General features: G+C 45.0%; 1 protein-coding gene and 1 long non-coding RNA gene across 3 annotated transcripts in view; both read left to right on the forward strand.

The window, feature by feature from the left end:
- Window positions 1-370: 370 nt before the first annotated feature.
- The window catches only part of LOC111079594 (hemicentin-1), a 96,435-nt gene continuing 84,743 nt past the window's right edge, over window positions 371-12,062 (forward strand). Inside the window, exons 1-3 of one of the 2 annotated variants that reach the window (XM_022374829.2) lie at window positions 371-783; window positions 897-1,111; window positions 1,172-1,288. In XM_022374829.2, the coding sequence (XP_022230521.1) occupies window positions 744-783; window positions 897-1,111; window positions 1,172-1,288 (372 nt within the window). In that variant the 5' untranslated portion in view covers window positions 371-743. The remainder of the gene's footprint in view (window positions 784-896; window positions 1,112-1,171; window positions 1,289-12,062) is intronic. The other variant, XM_022374828.2, reaches the window with a different exon arrangement.
- LOC121404668 lies at window positions 7,819-10,977 on the forward strand. Its single transcript, XR_005968135.1, has 2 exons — window positions 7,819-10,839; window positions 10,905-10,977. It is a non-coding gene; the product is annotated as an uncharacterized LOC121404668 (long non-coding RNA).

The raw sequence follows: 12,062 nt of genomic DNA on the forward strand, positions 1-12,062 counted from the left end.
GAAAAACAAAGAAATCACAAAGCATTGCAATAAATGAAATATTTTATTACATCAAAATTTTCATTGTTTAATTTCAATAAATTCCTAAACATTAAATTAGTATGCAGCGAAGCGCGCGGGTCTGCTAGTATTCTATATATTTTATAATTTTACATATTTCTATACTGACTGAGTGCGGGTATAAAATTAGAGTCGCGTCCACAGAAGCGACTGTCAACGTTCCTTCTCGTTATAAATAATTTTTATTTAAACCAACCTCAAGCTTGAATCTGAAAAATTGGTCAGTGTAACAACAAAAAGTGGATTCGTGCGAACAGCTGTCGCAGACTGATTTTGCTTATCGATAAATCTCTTTTAAACATAACAGAGGCCTTTTTGTACGAGCTAACGCGTGGGTATATTAGTAGTAAATTTTGCGATTAACAGTACAAGAGGAAATAAAACAATATTTTGCGAATGTCAAAGCGCTTTGAATTGAAAATTATTACTTTTGGCTGATAAAATAGAACGCAAAATAAAGTGAAAGCGGAAACCTTCCTGTCTGTAACCTATGTACATACTATGTAGATTTTCAATTTCAATTGGTCGAAATGTAAAAAGGGACTTCTGACTGTATTTTATTATATTATTGTGCGCATGTCCAACCGTAAGAGTAAGAAATAATTACATACATACATAAGTGAGCATATTTCAATAAACATAGAGCCCAGTTGATGCTATAATGTTAGCATAGATAATTAAAAATGCGTTACTATTGGACTTTTCGGATGATTGTATATATTTGTAAGTTTGACTACTAATCCTTTACATGAATATCTATGTATGTTCATATATGTATACAACTCGTAATTACTGTGCATATTTAAATGGTTTTTGTATGAAATCTTTTTATATAGTACTTTCACGAGAAACGTCCACAAAACATACATATTTTGATGAAAAAGTAACAATTTTAGAGTCTGCAAATATAAGTAATGAATATATTGCGAACATTAATAAGGCGCTAAATAGAGGACCTTATTTTGATACTTCCGCAACCAAAAATGTCACTTCTCTTGTTGGAAAAACGGGACACCTAAACTGTCGAATAAAGAATCTGGGCAATAAAACGGTACGTCCTAACTGAACACTTAAATCTGTAGAAAATATTTATTGTATATTAAATTATCAGGTATCATGGATACGCCATAGGGATTTACATCTATTAACTGTATCACAAAGCACATATACATCGGACCAGCGATTTACTTCCATTTACAATAAACAGACTGGAGACTGGTCTTTACAGGTGTGTAAAAAACAGAAACATTAATTAAACAAGGGACCTTTAAACCTTTAAAGTTGACAACAACAAAAAAACAGCACTCTGAAATTGTATGCATATGTGCTTTCTCTAGTCGGTGGTTGGTTGCGAATGATTGAATGAGTTTGACTGTATTTTTAAATAATATAGTTGGTCTTTCTGCAGCGCAAGAGGAAGAAGAAAAAGCCGCGAAGTTTGGCTAAATCTATATTTTCAGAAAATAAATGCACATTTTTCGCATTTTCTTTCTATCTCTAAAACAGAAAATGGGTTGGTTTTCGAACACTTTCAATGTGATCATTGATCTTTGTCTCGCCCGGTGGTATTCAGAGTCGAATTATGGCTGTTTTCTTATATGTTGGGCGGGTTTTTGAATCCAAGCTGCTACTATATATACAGCTTGTTCGCTTGCTATGGGTTAGCAGTCTCGCCGTTCGATTTTCTGCTCGGCAGCAGTTTGTTGTCGTGTGGATTGGGTTGTGCGTGAAGGCCGATTTTTATCGCTAGCGATAAGTGTTCCGAGAAAGTTTCGGGTAGGGTTTCGGTATGCGTAGCGGATTACGAAATGGGAGGCGATAAACTGAAGATGACGGAAACAGGAACGGAATATTGGGTATTTTATATTTCCAATAAAAATAACATATGTTATATACATAAGTCATAAACTCAAATATGTATGTATAAAAGGTTGAGCCAAAAAAATTTGTTTTTGAAATTTAAACGGGACAACCCTTAATTTTGTTATCTGGGGTTTGATAGTAAAAATAAGTTTTTATTTTAATTTAACAAAATTTTTTAGAGGTTGCTACCGAATTTTGTAAAAAAATTTAAGCAAGAAAACTAAAAAAATATTTTTAGCTGAATGAGTTGGATAATTCGGTGAATTCTATTGCATATACATATGTTGATACCATTAATATCGTCATTAATCAGTTATTAACTAGTTAACTAAATATATCAACCTCAACTGAACTTCTTGATTTTCACCAATAGTTCATTTTTTAACAGTAACTAAAAAAAAATAATTTTATTTACTAACAAAGAACAGAATAAGGAGGTGTCTGCTTGAAAAAAAAAAAATGTTTGATCAAATTTTGGCCCCGCCTAATATATATGTATACTGACTGTGCACTAGGTATAAAAGTAGAGGCGCGGCATTTGATGCGGCTCAAAACGTTTCTGCTTGTTATATCCGTACTCGAAGAGTTAAGGGGTATGCGATTTCTGGCGAAAGTGGATGCGTCTAACTCATTGAAGGTAACGTTTCCGAACCAATAAAGTATATATATTGTTGATCAGCATCAATAGCCGGGTCGATATAGCCATGTCCGTCTTGATGAGCGCCTAGTTTCCAGATTCATGTGATATCATACTGTTACAATAGTATTTCAAAATATGCTCCACAATCAAAAATTGTATTTTAACAAGAAAACGGAAATGATTACATCTACCAGGTTGCTGAAAAATAATGCCAGAATAAATAAATTAGTGTTTAGTAGCCAACTCCTTCACCCCTTTTAAAAATGCAGCTGTTACTTATCCTCTCTCTCTCTATCATACACTTTGCCTGTACAGTGTGCTCTCTCTGGGGAGGAGATGTAGAATCTACATTGTGATGTAGTTGATTCTATGTGTACAATACTAATAAGAAAATATTCATAATTCCATGTCTATTTAAATCGTATCTTAAAAGAATAATTCTACGTTCATAAGTATTGATGTTACTAAGACGAGTTGTAAATTCGAACAGTTTTATTTTCGGAACATATGCACTATATACGTACGTATATACTATAGGAAACTATAACATAATTAGACTAAGACTAACGCTAAGAAAATAATAGATTAATAAATAATAATAATAAATTCCTACGCTCATCCTTGTTATTGACACCTAATGCATGCATACCACATTTGTTAATAGATTTGGGTTCGACGCAACCCACGTGTATGATTTGATGGTCGAACCGCTCATATATCTAGGTGTCCCTTTCCTCAAGTGGACCGTATTGTGTTTATGGGGTGGCCTGTGTCGGTTCCTGTTCATGTTTACGAACATCCTGCCCGCGATCTGCTAGATTTGAGATAACTGCGGGTTTGTAGGCCTCCATCAAGTGGACTGTATTTTCTTCGGCGTTGTCTGTTGTAGGGACCTGCTCATGTGCATGAACTTCTTTCCCGCCGTACCCCAGAATTGCGGTAATTGCACTGTGGGCTGGTGCTAGATCCTGTTCATTATTATTGTCGATGGTCCGCAAAGGTTGGGATTGACGCGGTGTTGTGTAAACTTCTGTTCATAGTTTGAACAACTTGCCGGCGGTCTGACGACTGTCTTTTAATTTGGCTTTCTTCCGTAGATACCGCCTCAGTGTGAAGAATCCGCAGTAATTTTTTCAGGATGAAGGCTGAGTCCATTTATCTTTTGTAGCTTATCTTTAGGTTTTTTCCACAAGTCCTTTTGAAACTTTTGAGCTAGTTTCCACTTTTAAAGAGATTATTGTAGAAGCTGGCTTATATTTTTCCGATTTGGTGACTGCAACTCCCTCCCGAATATTAATAGTTGAAGCCACACGTGAAAAACGTGTAGGCTCCGGATTTCGTGTATCGACCAGAGTAATAAAAAGTGTGTTGCCGGTGTTACATTTCCATATTTAACCGTCTTTTTAGATGTAATATTTTTTGCCACATTCGTTCTTTGTCCTTGTCTTTGTCTAAAGTGGGGTTTAAACACTCATGAAATGAATTTATTACAGGGGCTCGAAACTATAACTATTGTTTTGTAGGAGGGTGGATGTTGGTGGTTCCCACAGCCCGGATTCCCAATAAATAATAGTCGGGGGCGTCAAATATAATTGGCGTGTATTTGCTGGTACAAAGCTGAGGGTTGATGTGACGGTTGTGTAAAGGCGCGTAGATGTCGAAAGACTGTTCTCTCCTGCTCGGCTACGGCTAGCGCCCGTGATGGAGCGCCGAGTGGATCGCGTCCACGCCGCGCGAGAGCGAAGGGCATGGGAGAGCGCTCGAGCTAACAGAGCGCTGTTAACGCTGTTAACCGCGCTGCTGCCCTAAACATCCTCCCCCCCCCCTTGCAGGACTGCAACATCACCTCCTATGGCTGCGTACAGGCCCCGGACACAATCCATCCGAAAACCGTGCTTTGGGCCACTGGAAGGCCGTCTCCTCGAGCAAGGAACCCGGGTTGGATCACCTTCTGATAGACATCAGCTCCCAATTTTAGAAAGATGGTGGCCGGGCGATGGAATTGCTCATTGGCAAGGCTAATGTCGTTGAACCTGACCCGAGTCGCTTCGCTCAAGGGTCGCAGCGGCGTGCGGACGCGTAAGCGGGGCGCCAGTTTGAGGACCACGTCCATTTGGACATCGCCGGTCCTGGCGCGGATGATAGCGGTGCCAACCTTCTCCGCTCCGATGCGCGTGCTGGGCAACTTGAAGTCGGCGGCCAAGGAAGCGTCAATGCAGCTCACCGGCGTGCATGGGGATACACGGACTGTACTCTTCCGAGTCGCCAGTCGATAGAAGGCAGGTTATCTTCTTTCACGATAACCATATCGCCGATCTGAAGATTTGGCATATCCGTCTGCCACTTGTTGCGCTTGTGGAGTTCCTTGAGGTACTCATCCTTCCACCTCTGGCAGAACTGCTGGTTGAGGGCCTTCAAATGCTGCCAGCGATTAATGATCGACTGGAGGTTCTCCTTTATTTCGGGCTCTGCGGTCGCCATTAACGGTCCTGCGATAAGGAAGTGTCCTGGAGTGAGGGCAACTCCGTCGGACTTTCGGACATAGGTGAGAGTGGCCTGGAATTTAGGCATGCTTCAATCTTAGCGAGCAGCGTCGAGAGCTCAAAGGTATATTTCCGGGTGGACGTGGCTTTGTAGAAGAGCGTTTTAAAACTCTTTACGATGGCTTCCCACAGGCCCCCCATATGTGGAGCTCCGGGCGGGATGAAACGCCATGCAACCCGTTGATGGCTATATGCCTCAGTCGCCGAATCCTGGAACGCCTCTAGAAAGTCCCGAGAAAGTACAGTTGTTGCTCCCACGAAAGTTTTTCCATTGTCGGAATGGATACGCTGCGGACAACCTCGTCTAGCGACGAAGCGAGCGAAAGCTGCTAGAAACTGCTCGGTGGTCAGGTCGGAAGTGACCTCCAAGTGAATGGCCTTCGTGGAAAAACATATAAATACGCACACATAACCCTTGGTGATCAGGCACGCTCTCCCGGTATAGTTCCTTATGTCGAAAGGACCTGCATAGTCAATACCGGTATGGGCAAACGGTCTGGAGAAAGAAGTTCGGTCTGTCGGGAGATCACCCATCAGTTGGGTCTGTAGCTTCTTCTTGTGGATGATGCAGACCTTGCATCTGAATCTGATCAGGTTCCAGATTCTCGGGATCCAATATTTGCAACGAATGAGGCGCGTCATCAGTTGACTGCCGCCATGGAGAGTGATCCTGTGCGTGAAGTGAGCGAGCAGGCGAGACAGGCGGCACCTATAGGACAGTATGATTGGATGGCGCTCGTCATACTTCACATCTTGTGAAGCTGTGATCTGGCCACAGGCTCTCATGATCCCATGTCGGTCTAGAAAGGGGTTCAGATTCAAAATAGAGCTTGAACTTGGCACGGGATGTTTACCACTCAGGCAGTGAGATTCTTGGGGGAAGTCCTGGCGCTGAGCCTCTAGGATAAGAGTTCGCTCCGCTTCGCTAATTTCCCCACTAGTGAGGTGGTCCCTACATGCGGGTTTTACTTTCCGGCAACACTGAATAAAACGTAGAACATATGCCCGCACTCGAAGAGCCTTCTCAAGATGGGAGAATCGCTCCAGGAAATCTTCGGGTGGGCTGGAAACCAGATGGACCTTCACGGCCCGCTGCTCTAGGGTTTGAATTTGGAGTTTCGGCGGCTTGGGCTGGCCATTGATCACGTGGAGATTGCAACCTCGCTGGTCCATTCCAACAGAGTTGGCTACCCACCAGTTCTGGTAAAGCTACGCCTCTACTGGCTAAGTCAGTGGGGTTAGCGGGGTCAGCGGGAACGAACATGAGCCCAATCCTTGGTTTCGGTAGTCTGAGCTATTTTCGTCACTCGATTGGCCAGTATAGAATCGGTCCAGTAGTAGCATTGATGACTTTCCGTCGGCATGCTTGGAGCACTGCACCGCACAGCTCTAGTCGAGGAAGCGAAACGGTTTTCACGGGAGCGACTCGTGTTTTCGCCGACAGTAGATGCACCGTGATATGCTGGTCACACTCGACGCGCACGTAGATCGCTGCACCGTACGCCTTTTCGGAGGCATCTCAGAAACCGTGATGTTCGATCTTTACTGATGGCTGGTAACATACCCATCTTGGAGTCTTGATCTCGGGTAGTGATGCGTAACTTTGCAGAAAGTCTAGCCAGCGTTGGTACAACGAACTTGGAAGAGGTTCGTCCCTTCCCAAATATTGCAACCAGATCTCCTGCATAAAAATCTTGGACCGGACGATGAATGAGGCTAGCCACCCCGCGGGGTCAAACAGCTTCGCAATTTGGGAAAGAACTTCTCGCTTGGTATAGGATAACTCAAGCGTGAACACGGGAGGAACAAAGAAGAACTCGTCTGACGTCGCCCTCCAACGAACTCCGAGGGTCTTTGCCGTGCTCTCGGCCTCAATTTCCAGCAAATCGTTGTGAAGGAGGTGCTCACTCGGAATCCCGGCCAAAATCTCCTTTTGGTTGGACGTCCATTTGCGCAGTGGAAAACCTGCAGAGCTGCAGAGTGGCCTGCAGTACGTGGATAGCCAGCTGAGCCTCCTTGATGGAGTCTGCCCCGGCTAGGACGTCGTCGACGTACATAAACTGCCGCACAATGTGACTTGCCTTTGGATATCGAGACTGGATGTTGTCCGCAAGCTGTTGCTGTACCCGGATGGCTAAAAACGGAGCGCAATTGATTCCAAAGGTCACGGTTTTCAGTTCGTAGTCCCGAATCTCCCCCTCCTGGTTTAGAAATAATATTCGCTGGAAGGGCATGTGCTTCGGATGTACCCAAATCTGGCGATCCATCTTTGTAATGTCGGCGTTGACGTATGGGAAATAGCGCTACTTCAGGATTTGGAGGGTTAAATCGGATTGGAGGACCGGACCAGCATGAAGAAGATCATTCAAGCTCGCGCCGTTCGCCGAAGGGATGGACGCGTTGAAGACCACGCGGACTATCGTGATTGTGCTTTCAAGCTTGACCACCGCATGGTGCTGGAGATAATAATTGGCGGAATCGTTAGTGGAGGGAACCTCTGTCATCTAAATATTCATGGATCACAGAGTTATACTGCTCATGATATGGAATGTCTCTCTTTAGCCTATTCTCATTTCGTAGTAGCTGAGCTAGGGCAATGGACCTTGTATGCCCCAGGCCTGCCCCACAATGATCGGTGTCACGAAACGCTAGTGCTACCACGTACTTGCCTCTTGACGTTCTTGACGTGGTTCGAAGAAAATTGCTTTCGCAATAGGAGTCCGACTCTCCTACTACCTTGATAGGTAGATCCTCTACCTCCCAAAACTTTGTGAAAAGTTTGTCCAATGGAGCATCGCGGACGTGGGAAATTTGGGTGGAGAAAGATGCAATCTGGTCTGGAACAGCACTTGGCACTGGACCGGTAAGCACCCACCCAAAGATGGTTTGCTGTCCGAGGAGGGAACCACAGATGTCGGTCTGTGAGCCGCTTAACAGTATGGAAACGTCTATCTGTGAGCTCTCATAAAATGTAGGGTCTGCTAAAGGCAGGTTCGGCAAGTCTCGCAACGCGCTCTGCGGGATCGGATATGAATGGAGATTGCCGGCTATGTCTGGCAGGACGTAGGCCGTGGCGTTTAACTGTTCGCTGGGCGTAATCAGGGAGCGAATGGACAAATCACAGAGCTTCTTGGATTGAGCTGCTACAGTCTGATTTAGGCCTGAAACCTGGGCCTGAATGAGGCGGAATGGCAACTGGATGATATTAAAGAGACGTTCCGTAATGAACGTCGCTTCGGAGCCCGAGTCGATCAGAGCGCGGGCACGGAAATTTGTCGACCGGTGGCAGATGTTGATTATTGCCGCACCGAGAAGCACCGCTCTTGTTCCCGAAGCAAAATAGTTCTGAACGTTGGGCGGAGCGACGGAAGAAGCGTTGTTGTGGAAGTCAGCTCGCTGGGAGCTGGAGTACCACGATGCAGGAGCGTGTGGTGGCGGGCTCCACAAGTGAAGCAACTGTGGGCGCTTTGGCATTCCCGGAGCTGATGACCTCTAGCGAAACAGTTCAAGCACAGTTGCCTTTTTTTAATGCAGCTGGCTCGTGCGTCCACGGTCATTTGTAAGAAGTGCGGACATAGTGGAATCGGGTGATTCTCTTTGGAACAGAGATCACATGTTCTTCTTTTCGGGCTCACTTGTGTCTGGAAGGAGTGAAAGTTCCTTGGCACGGGACTACCTACCATGAGACCGGAACGGATTGGAGTTGCTTCCGGAGGGCTGCGGATTCAAGGAACCTTTGGACGATGGTGGGGTCGGATTGCCTTTGTGAGGAATAGCGCTGAGTGAGGAAGGCGTTGGATTCCAACCTCCTTCTTGTCTGTGACGGACGCTTCCCAAAAAGACCGGGTCAACTTCGGCAACTTGGAGGCACAAATAGTAACGTGCAGTTGTGCAGTTGTCGGTGCAGACCTTGGAGTGAGCAAGGGCGGTGAGGACCCCTTGCATCGTGCTTTGAAGCTCTTTTAAAGCTCGACTGGTCTCGGACTCGACGCGAGGCAAAAAGAGCAAAATATTTATCTGGTTGGTCACCAGGAGCCGATTATTTTCATAACGGTTTCGGAGGGCCGACCATGCCGTCTCGAAACCATCGTTTGTGAGCGGGGACTTCTCGACTATGGCCTTCGGATCGCCACTTGTCTTCGCGCTGAGGTGGTACAACTTCTCTACCGGAGACAGCCTAGAATTATTTATGTAAATTGCAGTAAATAAATCTCGAAAAGTAGGCCAACGGACGTAATCTCCTGCAAAGACCTCGATGTCGCAGGGAGGCAGTCGGCAGCCGCCCTGGTAGGTTTGCGGTGCAGACGGATGGACTGCTGCTTGGGCCAGCTGAGCATTGAGGTCAGCGAGGCACTGCTCAAATACCCCATAGCACTCGCCGTACTTCTCTCGGATGTTTTCTTGGACCCTTGGGTCCTCGTCAACCATCACTGCGGAGCAAGCTTTATACTCCGCCTCGACATCCGCCCACATACTCAGAATTTGTCCTCGGCGAACCTCGGAAAGAGATGCGGATGGAGCGGAAGTGATGCGCGCTTCCAAATGAGACAGCCGGCCAATGGCGGCGGCTAATTTTGCTCGTGCAGTAGTGGTGGCGGGTTGAGCCATTGTGATGGAAGGTCTCGAGCTCACGGGACTATTACCGAAAGAGCTGGTTGGATCGTCTTGGATCCGAGCTGGCACCTTGGGAGTGACGGGAGACGGGAAGAGAACCGACTTGGTCCTTACAGCAGGGCTGCTACTGGCTGCTCTGGGAGAGACTGGCAACTTGATCTTTTGAGTGGGGGTAGTTCCTGAGACGGAAGAGGTGCGTAGCCGACGTGGAGAAGTCGCAGCCAAAAGCCCTTTGCTGTCCTTGTCACCCGTTGGCATACTACTCACACACGCAGAGGTTGGATGCGAAGTCGGATGCGGAATCCGCGGATTGGCGAAAGAAGAGAAAAAAAAACTAAGGCTGGGCTGGGAACCACACGAGAAGGCACTAAATCCCTTCAACACACAAAAAGAACCCACTGCTGGAGGAATGGAAAGGACAAAATTTTTTAATACCAACTCGAATTATTTGTGGCCGCTCTGGATCGAGGTTCCCAAACAATGAGTGGATCAAATTGATACACGCCGAGGAGAGGAACGGTCACACTGGCTGTGGCAATATTTGAAAAAAAATATATTGTTAGTGCGGCTTTCCTCCGTTTACCCTTTTGACGGACCTTTGCAGTGGGCAACTAATCTTCCTTATCTAGTGCGGATGGATTGAGGACGGAATTGGTCGATTTCTTGCTCCCCTTTTTATGCCGTGGAGGTGGTAGGGCCGATGGGATACACGAGCACGAGGATCGGAGCCAAGAAATTTACTGCTACTGGTGTGGCGGAGACTATCGGAACGAATATGAAATAAAAACTATAATTCCTTATACTGTCATCTGTTAGTGGAAGCGGAACCAACGTAGGACTATGTATTTTTGGATAATTCGGCAGCTTGAATTTATTTCTTGTCCTAAATTTGGTGTTCGTGATACCGATAGTTTTTCTTAAATTTTGTCACCTCTAATTTCCCTCGGACATACAATTCGACAATTGGCTCGAAAAAATGCGAAATCGCTGCGGAAATGCGCTGTGCCTGGGTTGAGGATAATTTGTTACGGAATTGGAGATAATATCATGTATTGTGGCGACCAAAGTTATTGCTGGAACGCGTAAACTGCTTGGAATCGCAGATTTGTATTGTTAAATGTATGTGCGTTATGTTATTTTATGTACATATGTATATAGTTGGTAATATGGATCCATCGATATAGATATAGACTGATCTATTGCAGCCAACTATGGAAATATGTGCATATAGCTGTCGGAATAAAAACACTTAATAATTGTTGGGTGGGTTTTTATTCTGTTAGCACTTGGATGTATGTATGGATGTGTATGTATTTATGGATGTGTATGTATTTATGGATGTGTATATATATTTGTATTTAATTTTGGAGATGCGGAGCCGCTCTTGCGAATTGGAATGCACATATGTTTTAGTGAGTTGGGGTGCAGTTGGATTTTGTTGAATATATTTAATTTTTCACAACTCATGCCCAGACAAAACGGAATGGAAGAACTACCGTAGCAATTTTAGTTGGAGGCGACGGAACGGAGAACGGCCGGAATCGCCGATAATATGGCGTTGTCGAAAGAGAAGGATATCACTGTATACATATATCGCGGAACTCGGACTTGGCGGGGAATAAAACTAATCGCACTAGGAATCGATTTGGGAAAACGAAATCGTACTTATCTTCGGAATGTTATCCACCGATGCTTGCTGATTGGACTCCTCCTTATAGGGAAGGCGAAGATCCGGCTCGAAGGACCAATGTTTTGTAGGAGGGTGGATGTTGGTGGTTCCCACAGCCCGGATTCCCAATAAATAATAGTCGGGGGCGTCAAATATAATTGGCGTGTATTTGCTGGTAAAAAGCTGAGGGTTGATGTGACGGCTGTGTAAAGGCGCGTAGGTGTCGAGAGACTGTTCTCTCCAGCTCGGCCTACGGCTAGCGCCCGTGATGGAACGCCGAGTGGATCGCGTCCACGCCGCGCGAGAGCGAAGGGCATGGGAGAGCGCGCGAGCTAACCGCGCTGCTGCCCTAAACAACTATATTAAACTAAGACTAACGCTTAGAAAAGAAGTGCGCCCCTTGTTCCCACGCTCATCCTTGTTATTGACATCTAATATGCATGCATTCTATGCAACCAGATTTAAGATACTTAAGTTATGTGAAAAATAGAAGCACAACCTCTGAAAAAAACCATGAAAAAACTACCAGATTTGAAAAATTCTTTATAAAAAAATTACACCATAAAAAAAATAATAAAGTACTACAAAAATCTTTAAATCCCTAAATCTATCAGAAAAAGTAATTTTGGTTCACAGCCTAAATAAAAAGTTCAATTTTGTCTAGTAGTGTTAT

Source organism: Drosophila obscura, unplaced genomic scaffold (assembly GCF_018151105.1).
Source record: "Drosophila obscura isolate BZ-5 IFL unplaced genomic scaffold, ASM1815110v1 contig_31, whole genome shotgun sequence".
Taxonomy (NCBI): Eukaryota; Metazoa; Arthropoda; class Insecta; order Diptera; family Drosophilidae; genus Drosophila; species Drosophila obscura.